Consider the following 17,450-nt stretch of genomic DNA (forward strand, 5'->3'; position numbering starts at 1 on the left):
CAACAGAATCACTTCAGAGTCTGTCCACGGCCCTGGCCCCCAGGCCTGGGTTGTCTCTGGGGGCCTGAGAGGATAGTGGGCATGGAACTCACCCCAGGTTCCCAGTGTCCCCCGGGTGGGCTTCCCTGCCAGGATCAGGGGTGGCCGGGGAGAAGCGGGCTCGATGGGCAGAGCCTGGAGGCAGGCGTGGTGAGGTCGTCTTGGCCTGGGGCCCTTCCCAGGCTCTGAGCCCTCTAAGCCTGATTCTAAGTTGGCTGGAAGTGCTTTTAGTGGGGGAGAAATGCCCCAAGAGGCACTCCTGGGTCAGTGGCAGGATGCAGCTGAGGTGGCCTCAGTCACGGGTGCCTGCAGATGGGTGCAGCATGAAAGCGACTAGCTTCCCCATCGCCTGCCTTCTGCGGGCAGGGGACCAGCTGTCTCGGTTTGCCCAGGACTGTCGAATGCTAGAATGATGGCCAGCCCCCCACGTCCAGGTTAACTTATTGCCCGTGGCAGGGGCTGTGATGGTGTCAGATGAACACGTCTGCCTTCCTCCTCCCAGGGGTCTTCACAGCTCCATACGACGGGCGCTACCTTATCACCGCCACCCTCACCCCTGAGAGAGATGCCTATGTGGAGGCGGTGCTGTCTGTGTCCAATGCCAGCGTGGCCCAGCTGCACACAGCTGGGTACAGGAGGGAGTTCCTGGAATACCACCAGCCCCCTGGGGCTCTGCACACCTGCGGGGGCCCTGGGGCCTTCCACCTCGTCGTGCACCTGAAGGCAGGAGACGGTGTCAACATCGTGGTGACCGGGGGCAGGCTGGCGCACACAGACTTTGACGAAATGTACTCCACGTTCAGTGGGGTGTTTCTATATCCTTTCCTTTCCCACCTCTAGGGTGCTGGGGAGAGGTGCGGGGAAAGAGCTGTAAAAACTCTGAAGCTTTAATATATTTGGTTTCGGTACGTACTGGAGCACTGGTCTAGAGCTTTCTGCCCCCACCACCTCCCCCAGCATGAAGGCTGTCCGGGCTACCACACCTCACGGCGTCCAGGCAGGCAGTGAGGCACAAGGTCAGTGTGGCCACTGGTTTTTCTGTCACTCTAACTGGACAACTGGAAGACTTGGAAAGGCCCTCTTGCTCATGAGCCAGATCCTCCTCGGCATCTTCCCAGCCTCCAGCTCGCTCCACGGGTTCCTGGGCACCACCTGCTCCCCCAGGGGGGCCGGCTGGGGGCTGGTGTCCTGCTGATGGAGGGGGAAGAGCTGCTGGGCTAAGGGCTAAGACACCCCTGGCTGATATTTACTGGAGAGCAACGCTGAGGCCAACCATCTATCTGTATTTACACTGCATGCAGGAGAAAAGTTTAAACACTGAAGTGCTGAGGTGGCCCATGCCACCGCACAGGGACTCTGAGTTTACAGTTTGGGCTGTCCCACACTTGGTCCACCACTGCCACCAGCACTCTCCCGTTCACCTGGACTGCTGACGGGGATGCGTTAGAGACTGTTCACGAAGCTTGCTGGCTCCTTAAATGGCATGTACAATTCAAGTGCAAAGACAGGGAGCGCCAATAAAGATGTAAAACCACTTCAAGTTTTTTTAAGCCTGGTGCCTTATGGACTGGAAGTTATTGCTAAAAAAAAACCAACTATAGAAAGGTAATTGGCTTTTTCTGTTTATGGGCTGTGTAGAAAATAATCTTGAATAAACTAATCTCAAATATAAAACTGTTACTCCTCAGCATCCAAGATGTACACTTGGGTTTTGCTTTTGGCTTATACAGACAGACCAGATGTGAGTGGAGGTCAAGGCCCCCACGTGATCCCGCAGCTGGAGAGGCTCCTCCAGGGGATGCTGGAAACTCGCATCTCATCAGCAGCTGCCCAGGCTGATGAGACCGAGTCCCTGCCGCCTCACTGCACAGCTCTCTAGCAGACACAGCTTGGCCAACTCTCAGGTTCCTAAGCAACAAGAGGCCCAACATAAAACTGATCACACACTGAGATCATCTGGGAAAGCAGGGTCTTCTCACAGTGAGCGTGTTCTGTTCTAAGGGGAAGCCCAGACATGTTAATCCTCCACTAGCAGCCATGGAAAGCTCCAGGCACCCTTGGCTCAAGGTGGTCTTTGCTAATCAGATTGGCAAGGCCTATCTGGTCAATCAGGTATCACTGGGGAAAGGCACATACCCCACGGCAAGATTTGGACAATAGATACAACAGCTCCGGTTTCCTTGGCCTGCACTGAGCCATTAGACCATGCTCTTATGCTGCAAAAATGCTCTGAGTTCCAAGGACTGTTAGCAAATGAGACTACAGGGAGGCCACTGAACACTAAGGAGTTCTCATTTATGCCCCTCCTCCAGCTAGGGAGAGTGAGCAAGAACTAGAGGTTTCCTATTTTACTGTTTTAAAATTTGGACCTTTGTCCAGAAGCAGGAGGGAGAATGGCATTCTCGCTTTTGTTTCTATAGCTGGGGAACTGGCCAAAGGTAGCTGTCAGAGTATCCCTGGCTATCCTAGAAATGACTCATGGAAAAAAAACAATGCAGCCGAGCATTTTCAGGAAAACCCAGTTGGCACGTGCACATGCTTTTGCCCTCTTTCCTCACACTCCCTTTAAGAAGACCTTAGTGCCAAGGGGGACAAATGCTCAGTAGCTGGAAAAGCAGGAACCAGAGAGAGAGTAGATTATGATATGATGTTTTTTCTTTCCTACTCGGTAGACGATTCTCTAGAGCATCATCAAGTAAAACTTGGTCATCCTCTCTCAATGCATCTTGGCTCATTTACTGACAAAGGTGAATTTTAGCTCTGTGTATCCAAGACAGGCAAAACAGAATAAGCCCAATTAAGCTGATCTTGCCTCTGCTTTAAGATAAAATAAGATGAAAGATGGATTCCGGCCCATTTAGGAGATGGCATCTTTATAAAGGGAAAGGCCATCTTTCTGTACAGCAGGAAAACAAGGGTCAGCTGAGTTCAGGGCTGTGGGGTTCAGAGCAGCTCCCTGAAGTAGCAAGCTTGCGGGTCAGAGGTATGACCAGACCCTGAGGCTTTATCAGGAACATGGTCACAACTTCCAAAATCAAGGAGTTGTTGCTGAAAAAGGCCAGGAACTTAATGTAAACAGAGATAAGACTGGGATAGTCCACTCCCTATACACCATGTAACAATAGCAAATGGCCTCATTTAAATTATTAAAAACAAAATGATACCTACAATAGAGAACGCAAATCAATATAAAGTACACTAGAAATTATTTTCAGATCGGCACACTGATCTAGCTTTCCCAAATGACTCACCTCTCAGAGGGCCTCTCACGATTTATGTCTTTGCTGCTTGAAAGAAGAGGAGTATTTGTGATTAGAGATACACTCCATGCTTGTAGCTCTGAAACATGGCTTTGTTTATATCCATACCCACCTTTTTAACATACACATACGTTTTCCTTATACTGTTCTATAAACTGGAAGGAAAAAGGAAGGACATGTGCAAACTCCAAGGGGTGAAGGGTGCAACAGAAGGAAGCTGCACTCAGGCCCCTGAGCCCAGGGATGCAATGCCCACTGCTCCTCTAAAGCATTAGAAGACGCTCTGGGTAAAAACCATTTCCTTTGTTATCAAACTCCATGTGAGCCCTTCCATTCTATTCCCAAAGTATGCTCTAGACCCATGGTTCTCGTCACCCCGCCATCATGCCATGGCAAAGCAACATCAAATGCAAGAGTTTTCCATACTTGAAGGCACATGCTCATGGAGGGACTGTCATCTATGATGCTCAACATATGCTGCATTTGGTAGGGGCCCAGTGATCTGAGAGGATAAAAAGATGCTCATTTAAATAATGTGTCAGATGTGGGTTTTGATCACTTTGCCTATCTGATGAAAACATCAGGGTTGCTGAGTTGTATTCACTCTGAGGAAGGTTTTAATGAAAGGTGGGCTGTCGTGGGCTCTGGACAAGACTCCCAGGGGCACTCTGGAGGGCCGAGGAGTAGGAGCTAAACACAGCCTTGTGGACACCAGCAAGACCACAGAAGAAATTACATATGTATGAATGAGTCATCTCCTGGCAGAACACACAAAGCAAGAGGTTAGTTCCTCTGGGTGTAGCCTCACTTCTGGAGTCAGGTTTTAAAAATAAGCACCTAAAAGAAGTCCCTCCTATTGATACATTTAAGCGCCAGCAAAGACCAAAATGCTAATTTATGGAAATTATCAATTTCTGGCAAGAGTATAGAGAAAATGGTTTAGATGCCCCCTAAAGGAAACAGGCAAATGCATTCAGTTTATGTTTATTTTTGTAACATTTTGTTTTGAACATCAAACACTGCACCAAAATATGAGCCATTCATCTTAAGACAATTGTCTTCACCATAACTAAGAGACTGTACTGATGTTTACAATTAATTTCTGACAACTTAAAACGTATTAGTGACATTGTTGTCTAATAAAATACTTCTCTCATCATAGGCTGGACATAATTATTAAATTAAAAGAGCAAAGGTTCCCCTCCATTCCTTACCTTCAAACAAAACCCAAAAAGTAGTTTTCACCTGGAAAGAGCACTTTTAAGGAAAATCAATTTTTAACCAGTTTTGTTAAACCCAACAAGCTCCAAAAATTGGGAAAACAAAGCTTCCCAGAGTACATAGGATGATACTAAAAAAGATAAAATTCCCTGGAAGAGTTTGTTTTCACCAACTTGCAAAAAGTAAAAGAGCTGACTTCTTTCTGTTTATCCCATCAAAGCTCATGCCTGAACGCTCATGAGCAAACCCGCAGGGCTGCGTGCGGCCCGACAGTGGGCAGGCCGTGCTGGGGCAGAGCACCTCCCAGTCATCCCGCCAGCTCTGTTCCTCAGCTGTTCTCCCTGGGATTTTTAGCAGCTTTCATTTTAGAACATCACACACGTAAGCTTTTTCTTTTTCCAGTTGAAAACCATGCAGATGTTTTGAAACACAGCGAAACACAGTACTCAAACGTGGAGGCTGCCTGCATGCTCCAGGCCCACATGTGCGCCTCGCACAGCCCGACAAGAGGCAGATGTTGCAGGACAAGCTTCAACACTTGGACACCAAAGCAAATACTAGAGTTAGACCACACTGCAAAGAAGGAAAGGGACCATTTCACCAACGGAGCAACCAAAAGAATGATGTAGAGCCCAATCTGCCTACAATCTCCCTGCGACATCACCCAGCACTGAAGACAGAGTGAGGGTGATGCTTCAATTCACCATCCTAAGGATTTGTGTACAAACACACTCGAGGGCATCTCTCTTTCACAGAAAGAACAAATGTCATTTGTACCAAATGGCAATGGATTTTCAGCACAAACTTAAAACTTTCATTAACATTACAGCAAAAGTAATCATCTACTTTCAGCAAGGAGGACTCCTTTAAACAAGGAAAAAGACTCACATTAATTAGCCTATGTACCCACTGGATCAATCTGCAGCAACAAAGTCTAGTGCTAATGGACACCAGGGCAGAGGGACCAGCCACTCTCAACACAGGGCCAGGAGATGCAGGTCCTAGACTGCACCTTCTAACAAGGCCATGTGTCCAAAGAGAAAAGCTTATCAAGAAAAAGAAACAAACTACCTAGTCAAAAACTCTTTAAAGGACAACCTAAAAAGAACTAAAGAAGATGTATATTATGATTTCGGTACCACACATATGCAAAGAAGTCCTACTAGGCTCAGGTTAAGCACATAAAGCTCTCGTTCCTCCTCTGAATAGGAGGCAGTCGAGAGGACATGGTGATGGCATCTATGAAATAAAGTGGCTACATGGCTGCTCTACTAGAATTTTAACTCACTAACTGGGCAGAACTTCATACAAACATAACCTAGGATCCCTAATCTACTATATATAAATAAACTTATTAAACAACAGTTCTGTGAACTATTTAAGGGGGCGAGGTTCGCACCACAGAAAGCTTGTGTTGTCCCTTCTCTGGGAACATGCGCCTCCTGGGTTTTGCCACTGGGAATTGTGCTCACGGGATTTAAACATTGTCTCTGCATCCCAACAGCACTAGGAAAAAATGGCTGCAATCAGTCATGGACTTTCAACTCTCCAATCTGGAAAAATAACCACCCCTATTCCGTATCTCTAGAGCAGTATTATTTTGGGTAAAAGCAAACTAAAACAAGAGGCCTCCCAAATATCACTGCAGGGACACACAGAGTTGCAAATGAAACTTTCCCAATAGCACTCTGCTCAGGAACCTCCATCTCCTGTGTTCTCAACGATGGAGGACTATGACTGGGGGTCGTTTCTGGTCCCCTAAAATTCTCCTCTCTGGTAGTTCTGGTGTCAGTATTGCAGTGGCCACCAACACCGAGCAAATCACAAGCCCTGGAGGGGCAGACAGCACACAACCCTTCCCTGGTACCGTCTAGTGTGGACATTTGACATGAGCTCATTACAACCAGGTCAATAAATGGAGCTGCCATGTATGTTTCAATGAAAACATATGGGCACCCCACACCCTCATGGGTCCAACAGGGCAGCCTCTGCACCGCTGACCACAGGAATCCACAGCTGAAGGGGTCAGAACGTGGGCTGGGGACACTGCAGAGGGGTGGTATGCTCAACAGGAGCTCTAAGACCCCTCCCCTCTCTTGCATGGTGTCCATGGGCTTTATTACAGGGTGGTGATTCCAATGCCAAAGCTAAATGCTGCTGACCAGTGGCCTTCAAGCAAGCTTCACCTCACTGCATTTCCCTGGCAAATCTGGACCACAGAATTTTAGAAATCCTGTCCCAAAGAAAGACACCAAAAGGTCCACCTAAGCCAGGCAACTGGCAGAGGGAATGGTCCTCTTCCCAGGACCCAGTGCAAGTGTATATCTGCATTTCTGGGGCCTCTGTGAAAACACAGTTGTTGGGATGTTTTTGTTTGTTTTAAAACCCAACTTCTCACCATTAGTACTTTTATTACAGACATCAAATACCTGCAGGATCTCTTCTTCGGTGAGATCTAAGAAATAACTTAAAGGTCTCTCATCGTGTATTAGTCATAGATGAGGAGATGATCTAAGGGGATTTTCTCCTCTAGAAGCCCAAGTCTGCGGGGCCAGGCTCAGAGGCTCTGATGCATGGATCCTGGGGGCGTCCCGCCCAACTTGGCTCACTGGAGCAGCTGTCCCATTCAGTATAGCAGGAAACAAGGTGCCCAAAGGCGAAACGTGCACAGGTAGTTTAGGCCAATATCACTAACTGGACCTGCCACAGTTCAGAGGACCCTGACCCACTGAAAAAAGCTCTGGTTCCACAGAGAAACCATCCCAACTGCCCAGTGGAAATTATAACACTTTACTTTGTGTAATGTTTTGGTCCACTCTTTTTAAGCTTTTTTTTCTTCCTTTTAAATTATGCGATGGAAGGAGCACCCAGCACACAACTTGACAGGAAGCATGTGTGCAGCCCACAAGGGGGAGAGCACGGCCTTCGGCCCAGGCCAAGCCCGTCCCTTCCCCCTCCGGGCGCTGAGTTGCAGACCCGCAGAGCCTGAGCAGCCAGCCTGGGAAGGCGAAGGAGGATGGCAGTGCCAGCTCCAGGAGCCCCTGGCCTTGCTCGGGAAAGCTAGTGTCCAAGGTTGGCAGAAGGACCAGTCACCTTCCCCTGCTGTGAGAAGACCGAGTCCTGCCGCCCCATGGAGATGCCACCTCAGGCCAAGTCGTCCAGGTCCACGTCAGGGATCGGGTCTCGCCAGTAGCAGAAGGAGCTGAACTCTGGGCAGGGAAAGGCAGAATTCTGTTCCTTACTGAGAAGTGGGAACACGTGCTCCACAAGCTCGCTCAGCCTGTGGTACCTAGAAGGTTGGGGAAGAGACACAGACTATGGGTTATGAAGCTGGCTACTCAGCTTCCTAGATAGGCAGGTTCAGAGATAGCCTAAGTCCTGTCCCAGGGCTGATGTCCTCCTCCAAGTCTAGGAAACCAGGGACCCCTTAAACCATTATGTTGGAAGAGAAAACACCCACAGAGGAGATGGAGTTCTGATCCTTCAACCTAAGCCTGATCTCAGCTAGTATCTGTCTGTCCTGAACCGTGCCCTTGGCTGCAGGGCGCTGGGCTGAGAACTGGGATGCACTTACGATGACTTGTTTCCTTTGGTCCTTTCTTGTATCAATTCACCCTTGGGGTTCACAGTGAATATTCTACAGTCTGGAACTCCAACTTGTGTGTAAGCATAGACATCCTGCAGAAGAAAACATCAAGCAGGGTGATTCCAGTGATAAGAAATCAGGAGACGCTTCTTAGGCTCCTTGTGAGCCAGAGTACTGCACACTCGGATTCTCCATGGAAAACATGTGGAGTTGGGCACAGTGCAGTTCTGCCACCAAAACTGAGCTTCACATAAACATAAAGTAGAGGGTGGCGCCAAACCCAGAGGGCACTCGGAGAGTCTGAAAATCAGCAGCTATACAGGAGAAGCCAGGGGCCTTGAAGCAGAAGGACCAGGAGGCAAATGCCTCCCACAATTGAGGCCTGATGGCCCCATGAAGGAAGCAGGTGGAAAGTGCTAGTGAAGGGTGAGCCCTCAGGCCCTGCTCGGGGCAGATCCAGGGACATGGCTTACAGCCACTCAGATGATGAGTCAGAGCTGCCTGAGGAAATGGAATTGAAGCCACAGAAACAAAAGAAAGCTACAAGTTCTGGGGCAGAACTGCACTTATGGGACCTCCCCAATTGCTATAGAAATTTGGAACAGATAAAGTGAAAACCCCCTACGCAAAACAGACATCTCATTTTGCTTACAAAATTGGCTTGATAATTATGACACAGCTACACCCTAAAAAGCATATGCTTCTAAATATCAACCACACCAGAATCCAGAGCCCAGGAGACACTTACATTTGGACGGTTTCCAAAGGCAGCATAGAAGGGCTGCTTGGACGGAGCAAACAGATTCTTGATATCATTTAGACACTCAATCTTGAACTTCTCTGGTTTCTTTTCTATCACTTCCCTAAGAAAAAAAAATTAAAATACAATCACAAAACTCAGAGTGGTAGTTTTCCCTAGTGTGTGGTTCTGAAAAATTTTAGTGCTCACAATTACCCAACTTTAACCCTTTGTAACTGGTATCTATTTCCTTGCCAGTCTGATGAATAAGAAAACTTGAGTGACAGGGTTTAGGGAAGGAGAAAACTTGACTGTCCTAGCACTTGACTTTTCTTTACTGTGTCTGACACAGACCAGGTGAAGGGTACGCATCAGGACTCTCCACAGGAGCTAAAGAACTGAGAGGCACGGCACCCTGCCGTCCATCCTCACACACACCCCGTGCGCCCAGCCCTGCCCAAGCTACAAAGGTGGCCTGCCAGAGAGGTACCTGTGGAACGCGGAGAACAAGCTGCTGGGAGACAGCATCAGAGGGCCCCGGGGCAAGATCGTGCCCTTGTCATTGACCCAGTGCAGGTAGCCCCGGGTCATGTCAGCCATGCCAATGGCACGGGCCGAACAGTACAGAAACTTGTAGCCATTCCTGAAAGAAAACACATCCTGTTAGCCCATGTGTTTTGGCTAAAGGAAAAAAATGAAACAAAACAAAACACTTTTCTTTTGAAGGATACAAATGAAGTTCCTTTCATTTGCTGTGAAAATCAAATCCCTGGATTTAGCAGGAAACCAGTTAGGATTACAAAGATTTCATTGCTCCATGAGCCAGCATGGAGCACACACACAACTAGAGTATGCTCCGTTTGTAAGTATGGATTTGACCTGCTCAGCGACTAGTCCATGAAAGCCTGGTTACAGAACAGACAAAAACCTTGGACTATCTTTAAACTATCTACTGTAAAGGAAAGACACAAGGGATCTTATTTATAAAGATAATTTGCAAGATGCAAATAATTCATAAGACAAAAAGCAAAATTATGCCCAGGCAACTGGCACAGCCATAATTTTTCCAATGAATGTAATGTATGTATAAGGATCCCACAAAGGCCATGGCACTGTTTCCCCTCAAAGGGCGCCTTGAGAGAGAGCACCGCATGGGTGAATTGTTTCCTCATGCATGCATACACTGCCTACTCAAAGAAACACAATTATTTTACTTTTTAGAGACTGGGTCTTGCTATATTGCCTAGGCTGGTCTCCAACTCCTGGTTTCAGGTAATCTTCACTGCCCCTGACTCCATTTCAGCCTTCCTAGTAGCTGGGACTCCAGGTTGCACCTGGCTCAAAGAAATATAATCTAAAAATACTCAGAAAATAAACCAAAAAATGAAAATCAGCTTTCTTGTTAAATTCTAGCTAAAAAAAAATAATAATAATTATGGAGCTGGGTGTGCATAGTGGCTCATACTTGTCATCCTAGCACTTTGGGAGGATCACCTGAGCCTGGAAGTTTCAGGTTACAGTGAGCTATGACTGTGCTAAAGCACTCCAGCCTGGGACACAGAGGAGACCTTGTCTCAAAAACAAAAAAAGAAAAGACAATCACAGCTGCAATTATAGATGTGGGTAGTGCTTCTAACTCATAGCATCACGAGGATTAACTGAGAAAATACAGGCAAGACACTGTCATGCGATGTCAGGCACACAGGGCGCCTGCTGTCAGCGGGGCTGCACTCACCTCTCTGTGAGGCCACAGGGACAGGAGTGAGAAAGAAGACCAGGAAAAGCTGGACCACAAGCACATGACTTATGGGGACTGCGGACTTGTGCTATTTTTCTATAGTTCTTAAAGCAACCTTGTAGCGCACTAGAGCAAGGTGACACGGGAGAAGGGATACCTACTCGTTGATGGAATGGTAGAGCTTTGCTATACCCTGATGAGTCCAGTCTTTACCCAGTTGAGGGAGAATCTGTCCCAAAGCATCAGACCTAAGAGGGCAGAAACAGGAAAAGACATCAGTAATCAGATAAGTTTTCCTATTTGGCTGAGTATCAGCTGCCAATAAGCAATGGCACACTCTGCAAGTCAATTTCACCACAGTACCACGAGACCATGAGGCAGTCCCCTGCAAACCTAACCACTGAGGTACTTCTAACAGTGGAGTCCCATAAGAGCCAGGTGTTAGTTTTCAGAGGTAATTTACAACACACCTCCTCATTTTCTCTTTCCTAATGTCAACAGATTCTGTTTTCACCTCGGAATAGAGACCAAATAAGTAAATCTTATCAAGAGTTGTTTTTGACATTAAATGTGTCTGGCTCCACCCATCTCCTCCTTCCATAAAATGACCCCGTGTGGACTCTGCTCAGGGCAGATGGCTCACATGAGGCTGGGGCCGAGTACCCCGGCTGAGGGATCCCCGCCATGCACTGACTGTGCCTCCCTGGGTGCGGAGTTGCTCCCACAAGACAACGGGCTAGAGCTTACTTGGTTATTGTTCCATCGATATCGGAAATGATGATCTTGTCATTCCAGTTCCACAGGTAAATGGTCCCTGCACAGCGGCAGGTACCTTGATACTGGGTTGTAATACTAAACACAATATCATTTGGGCCATCATGGAGCTTCAGTTTTGCCTTTTTAAAAAAGCATAAGAATAAAGAAAATCAGTTGATAATATACAGTTCGCAACGGAGTTAAAAATTTACAAGACAATAACTTGTGTCTAGGGATCCTGGCAACGAGAGGCAGGACGGTCTCCTTGGCACGAGCACAGCCTGCCTGTGCTGAACTCACAACGCCAGGGGCCGAGGGACCACTGCTTGAACAGTGTTTTAGGATTCCAAGGATTTCTCTGAACCTCACAAAACAAAACCTCTTTGCTCTTCTTCCAAACCTGAGAATCCTGCATTGGTTGCAATCTTCTACTGGTCCCAGCAAGACCGTTTCACACTGAAAATGGGTCAAAGTCAGGGGGTGGGAAATAAATAAGAAAAATGGGAAACTGTGTCTAAAATGTCCTTTCGCTATTGCTATGATTCCCAAGAGATAGTATGTGGCCCAGTGCTGGGTTAGCTGTGTAAGATTCATTGGGCAATCATGTTAAAAATACTGCTTCCTCGGGTCACTCCCAGAAACTAAGGAAGGAGGTCTGGGGTTGGTGGAGGAACCACCATTGCAGGCTCCCCAGGTGAGGGTCACTGTTCCACTGTGGCTGTGCATTTACATGACATCGTGTAGTGCGTGTACAGCTGGGGACAGGGGTGGACAGAAGAAGTAGTGCATCAGATCAGACGGTTACTGAAGTAAGTCCCACTGGACCCACACAGATCACACAGGACTCACAATCTGGTCCGAGGAGAGTCGGAGGGACTTCTTGTAGGAAGTTGTGCTGCCGTGGCTCAGGGGCTCCGTAGGGACGGGGTCCACTTTGATCGATTCTTCAAGCTCCTGTGACCCCTCATCACTCGAGGAGTCATCCTCAGCTGGCCTATTCAACATCAACCCAGTTACTGAAGAGGCAACAGGGCATTCATTGATGACAGTTTTCCATTTAGGATCAAGACAATAAAGATATCCTAAATCCTTTCTAGGGAAGAGAAGAATTATTTCCTCTGCCATTCTCTCATATCCACAGCTCCTTATGGCTGAGATATTCATACCATTAACTAATAAGGCCGCCTGCTCCTCCCTCTCATAACTGGCAAGCAGTTACGTTCTGGTTATAATCTGTTATTCTCTGCTATGCCCTGTGAATGCTATGAAGTCTACTGACTCTTGTTGAAAAGGCTGTATATCTTTCAAAATTACAAATTGAAAACAATATAATTGCTTATACTGATTTTAACACACTAGTAAAGATTTTATACAGCCCTTAAAAGAAGAGGGTAAAGAGGAAGAAAGGAAACCCTCTGGCTTTAGACAGACATGAAATGAAAGAGGCAGGGGAGGTGAGAAGGAAGCTCAGACCAGGGAAGTGAGCAGAGGCGAGAACGGCACACCGCAGCCACTCCTCTCAGGGCTGGCCAACCCACACGTCCAAGAGTGCCACTTCTCCCAGAAAATGAAATTTACTCAAGCCCACTCTTCAGATTCTTTTACACTCTGGCACCTGACAGGAAGCAAGGGGAGTCTAAGCACAAGGGACAACGCCCCTAAACATCCCTTCCCACAGTCCTGGCTTCCCTGGGCACTTGATTCCATGGCTCCATCGTGGGCAGGTATTTAGGAAGCAGTCGTAGGCATATTTACTCCTCTAAGCTGATAATATTTTTTAGAAAAGCAGTTGTCATCTGCTCAGGGGCACAAACATGCCACTTACTGTCACATCTATAGGAGAAAGATGTTTCTAAGAATTAAACTAAGCGGCCAAGATCAACTTAGAAGCAATGGCCAAGCAGAAGCAGCTTGAGTGGCATGAGCTGGGAGGAAGGACAGGGCGCCCACCTGGCACTTGCTGGCTCCTTTGTGCTTGACGGCAGGTCACGGGTTGGTGGCACCTCAGATTTTCCCTCCTTGGATTCTGGCAGCTAAAACAGCAAGATGGTAATGGCAATGTGTAATACTTTCCCTGCAGATAAGCCAAGACTCAACAGCAGCCCTCTCTAGGAGAGAACACAAACTGCTTTCTGAACCCACAACTTAAAAATGCTCAAAAAAACAGACTTTTTCTACCTTGAATCAAAGAACAGAAACCCTAGAAGTCACATGCTGCTATGCAGAAAGCTGTGCCTACAGAGCTAGAAGTAAAAAATTTAAAGAGCACCATTTCAAGTCACAAAATATGATACAACTGGCCCAAACTTGTTAAGTCCCTGGCAGAGACACCTCCTGATGTCTGCTGGATAGAAGTGACTGATGCTTCATTCTCCTGGGAGTGGCTCAGCACATGCAGAAGGGACTGGAAGGCAACCTCTACAGTGACGTGGACATGAACTTGGCTCAGGTATGACTACCCTTCTGATATTTGAAAAACAGGTGAAACTCCCTAACTCTCTTTTTCAGAAAGTGTTGGGAAATGAAGACCTGATCTGGTCTACGGCCATACCACCCTGAACGCGCCCGATCTCATCTGAAGACCTGATCTGCTCATTTAGTATGGTTCCCTGGGAATCTTGCTAGAGCAGTTTCTGGTTATTGCACCTAGAGCTGTTCAGGAGGAGAATAACCTTTTGAGAAACAACCCAAGTGCCCGTCAATTCATGAGTGGATAATTAAAATGTGGTATATGCTCACAATGGAATATTACTCAATACTAAGAAATGACTGTGAGCTAGCACCGTTTATGCTATCCTGGATTAAGCTGAAGTCCGTTATCCAAAGTGAGGCGACACAAGACATGGAAAATGGGCCCCACATCTACTCGCCATCAAATTGGTACTGACTGATTAAAACTATAGTTTTCAAATGGTGGCAATGCTCACCAGGGATTCGGGGGGGGGGGGGATCCAATCTTAGGGATGTGGCGAGCATTTTAGAGGGGAAGGGCATAACTCTAACCCTTCTTAGGGAGAGGCAAGGATATACAATGTAACCAAAATGTCAAAAAACAAAACAAAACAAAAAACAAGCAAACAAAAAAGGAAAAAAAAACCCTTTTTATCAGGTGGTGGGCAGGCGGGAGGGAGGAGGAGGAAAGGGGTGTATGCTTACATGGCGTGTGTGGTGCACACCACCTGGGGATTGGACACATGGGGGGAGGGGGGACAGGGGCAATGTTTGTAACCCTAGCAATATTTGTACCTCCATAATATGATGAAATAAAAGGAAAAAAATAAACATATTACTGGAACAATGAAGAAAAAAAAAAGAATAACCTTTCACATGTATCTGAAAGATAAAGCAGAGAAGTGGAAAGAGCACTGGCTATGGAGTCAGACTCAAGGGCCAGCCTCAGTTCCATCCCTCATTGTTTACATGACCTCATCAAATTACATGACTTCTTTGTGCTCAAGTTCTCTTACCTGTGAAAGGGCAATTCAAATATCTCTAGTACCTATAGTAAAGGCTATAGATAACACTGACCTAGTAAAGCAGCTGTAGGCAATAATTGTTCAAAAATGGTAACTGTTGTTATTGTAAAACAGCACTGCATGACCCACTTTCTTGTGCTTGGCACTAAGGTCTTTTGAATAAATCAAAGATTCACTTCTTTCAGCCCACAGAAACAATTACCTGTAGGTCTATTACCTGTTTGGTCATGCTTTCTCTCTTACGCCAAAACCACCAGCGACCAGATTTCTTTGGCATCTTGTCTTTAACCCAGGATTCGACTGTGGCCTGCAAACAGTCAGCATGGGTTAGTGTGGGCAATCTACTGGCCACACAGCACCTGATGATTTTCCACTGCTGCCCTGCAGGACAGTGCCTTATTACGGAATGTGAGTAATGCTCTCCAAACTCCCCTGGAGTCTGTAACATCTCTGAAAGAGGGACACTGCCCTGCTTTCATGGCGGCACAGCTTCGTGGCAGTTCTGTGGCATGAGGCCAGGTGGTCCAGTTACGTTATGTAGGACTTTAAGTGCTGGCAGGTGGGCAGTTCTCATTTCTCTATCTTTGGAAAACGTGGTGCTCATGAGTTACGAGGACCAACGAGGCTGATGAGGTCTTCTTGGTGGACAGATTAAAAATAATCTTGAGGTTCTACATAAGAAGTGTCTCAGCCACAATCTGACCTAACCACACCAGTATCAAGCTTCTGATGATCACATCAACCTCTTTCTTGATGCTTCTTCCCACATTAATGAGAGGAAGCCATATGTACAATTAGTAAAACCTCTCAGCTTTTATACACAATCAGAAACGGGTATAAATATCTAATAAAAATGACAGGAAAAAGTGGCAGCCCAACTAATTTCCTAGAGTCTGTGCATGAGATATTTTTAGTGAGCACATATGGATCTTTGATCTTTTCTATTAAATTCAAATAAGACTTTGAATAGTACCAAGTTCAGAAATATACACATACACAAATATACAATACTTTAAATTTTTCTAAGTATTATATGCTGTTGACACTTTGGAGAAAGCAACAAAGGATGGGTCGTCTCACCTTAGGCAAACTCTTCTGGAATACCTGCAAGCTGAGGACCATGGGAGCAGCCAAAGCCCAGTTATAGTAACTGCAATAAACAGAAGTTGTACAAAACCATCACACGGTGAAAGTGAGCGAGACAGAGGGAAGGGAGAGAGAGAGGGGAAGGAAGAGAGAAGTAGAAATAATAAAATTGCTTATTCTTTTCAATAAAAAGAAGATCAGCTAAATTTTTTGTCACATGAATGATCTTTGCTTCAAGCCTAACTTCTCCAAACAGAGGAGTAAAATCTATCAAACAGAATAATAACATTTCAATGACTCATTTAAAAATAAAGTTGAGGCTTCATTTTCACTTCAGAGTCACTGCTTACTAGCTCATTTACATGAGATGACAAATTTTATAGCAAGGAAAACTGCAACAATTAAAAATAGCACTTGTAAAAAAAACTGCAAAAGTATTTAAGAATTATGAAAGCCAAGAGGAATTTACCGATTATATATCCGTATTACAAGGTTGGGATTGTCTATGAGTCCAGGGTTTTCTGCAAATTCGTGGTAAGTAATGATATGCTCCATGAATTTTTCTGCAACATATAATATAGTAATATCAATTTGGTTAGAGATTACACAAATCCCCATATGAGGAGAAATGGTGGGCCAAAGAAATCCTTTTTTTAAAAAAAAAAACAAACAAAACTTTTCTATATCCATCAAAAGCAAAATATCAGATTTTTTTTCCACAACAAGAAAAAATACTTTTCTTTTTTTTGTTAATAGAAAAAATTCCATATTTTATTAATAACAAGATCTCTTTCAAAATATATGTTATAGTATGACTCAGCCTTAGTAATACAAGTGTGCTTTTATTTATTTATTTTTTAAATTTCAGCATATTATGGGGGTACAGATTTTAAGGTTTCAATAAATGCCCTTTCTCCCCTCCCCCCCAAAATACTTTTCTATTCTCCCCCTCTTTCACCACTTTCCCCCAATTAAAACAAATACACAAACAAGCAGGAGAAAGGGATACCCAGACACTTTTAGAAAAATAGGTTATATATGTGCCCAGAGAGGAAAGGGAAGATAGACAGACACATAGACACAGAACTAATGAAAACTCCAAGTTCCATTCTCATCTGACGGAGGAACTTTACTGGCAGGTAACTGTATAACTGGGGAATATTCATGGGGGTCTTACAGCTTTAAGGGCATGCTATATTAGAAAAAAAACAAAACGTCTTACAATTTCTTGGAGAATAAAAAAAATAAACCCAGAATGTAGCTCAGAGTCTGTCAAGAAATAAATCCCAAGTTCTTACTGAGTGAATGAGAATTTACATGGGTGTTATACCCCATTCCTAAACCTGTACTCTAAGAGATCCAAGCCAACAGAGAAATTTCTCACTTGGATTGTTCCTCCAGATAATGTATCATTATTTACTTTTGCTTGCCATTTCTGCCTCTTTCAATAACAAACTCTACCAGACTAAGATACCAATATTTAAAATAAAAGCGTAAACTTTATATTTTCCATCCCTTCCCATATAGCTTTTATTGTTAATGGAGGCTT

The 17,450-nt window shown here is 45.6% G+C and overlaps 2 protein-coding genes across 5 annotated transcripts in view; one reads left to right on the forward strand and one right to left on the reverse strand.

The window, feature by feature from the left end:
- Nucleotides 1-1,728, forward strand: part of EMILIN2 (elastin microfibril interfacer 2) — a 46,641-nt gene extending 44,913 nt beyond the window's left edge. Inside the window, exon 8 of the mRNA XM_012746150.3 lies at nucleotides 542-1,728. Within this exon, the coding sequence (XP_012601604.2) occupies nucleotides 542-879 (338 nt within the window). The 3' untranslated portion in view covers nucleotides 880-1,728. The remainder of the gene's footprint in view (nucleotides 1-541) is intronic.
- A 2,539-nt stretch (nucleotides 1,729-4,267) lies between these two features.
- Nucleotides 4,268-17,450, reverse strand: part of LPIN2 (lipin 2) — a 95,874-nt gene continuing 82,691 nt past the window's right edge. For all 4 annotated transcript variants that reach the window (XM_012746152.3, XM_012746155.3, XM_012746151.3 and 1 more), the window contains 11 exons: nucleotides 16,371-16,464; nucleotides 15,896-15,965; nucleotides 15,033-15,122; nucleotides 13,290-13,372; nucleotides 12,189-12,333; nucleotides 11,331-11,479; nucleotides 10,745-10,831; nucleotides 9,336-9,488; nucleotides 8,855-8,969; nucleotides 8,095-8,198; nucleotides 4,268-7,809 (listed from right to left, as the gene is read on the reverse strand). In XM_012746152.3, coding sequence (XP_012601606.1) covers nucleotides 7,665-7,809; nucleotides 8,095-8,198; nucleotides 8,855-8,969; nucleotides 9,336-9,488; nucleotides 10,745-10,831; nucleotides 11,331-11,479; nucleotides 12,189-12,333; nucleotides 13,290-13,372; nucleotides 15,033-15,122; nucleotides 15,896-15,965; nucleotides 16,371-16,464 — 1,235 coding nt within the window. In that variant the 3' untranslated portion in view covers nucleotides 4,268-7,664. The remainder of the gene's footprint in view (nucleotides 7,810-8,094; nucleotides 8,199-8,854; nucleotides 8,970-9,335; nucleotides 9,489-10,744; nucleotides 10,832-11,330; nucleotides 11,480-12,188; nucleotides 12,334-13,289; nucleotides 13,373-15,032; nucleotides 15,123-15,895; nucleotides 15,966-16,370; nucleotides 16,465-17,450) is intronic.

The sequence above is a fragment of the Microcebus murinus genome, chromosome 17, assembly GCF_040939455.1.
Source record: "Microcebus murinus isolate Inina chromosome 17, M.murinus_Inina_mat1.0, whole genome shotgun sequence".
In the NCBI taxonomy this organism is placed as follows: Eukaryota; Metazoa; Chordata; class Mammalia; order Primates; family Cheirogaleidae; genus Microcebus; species Microcebus murinus.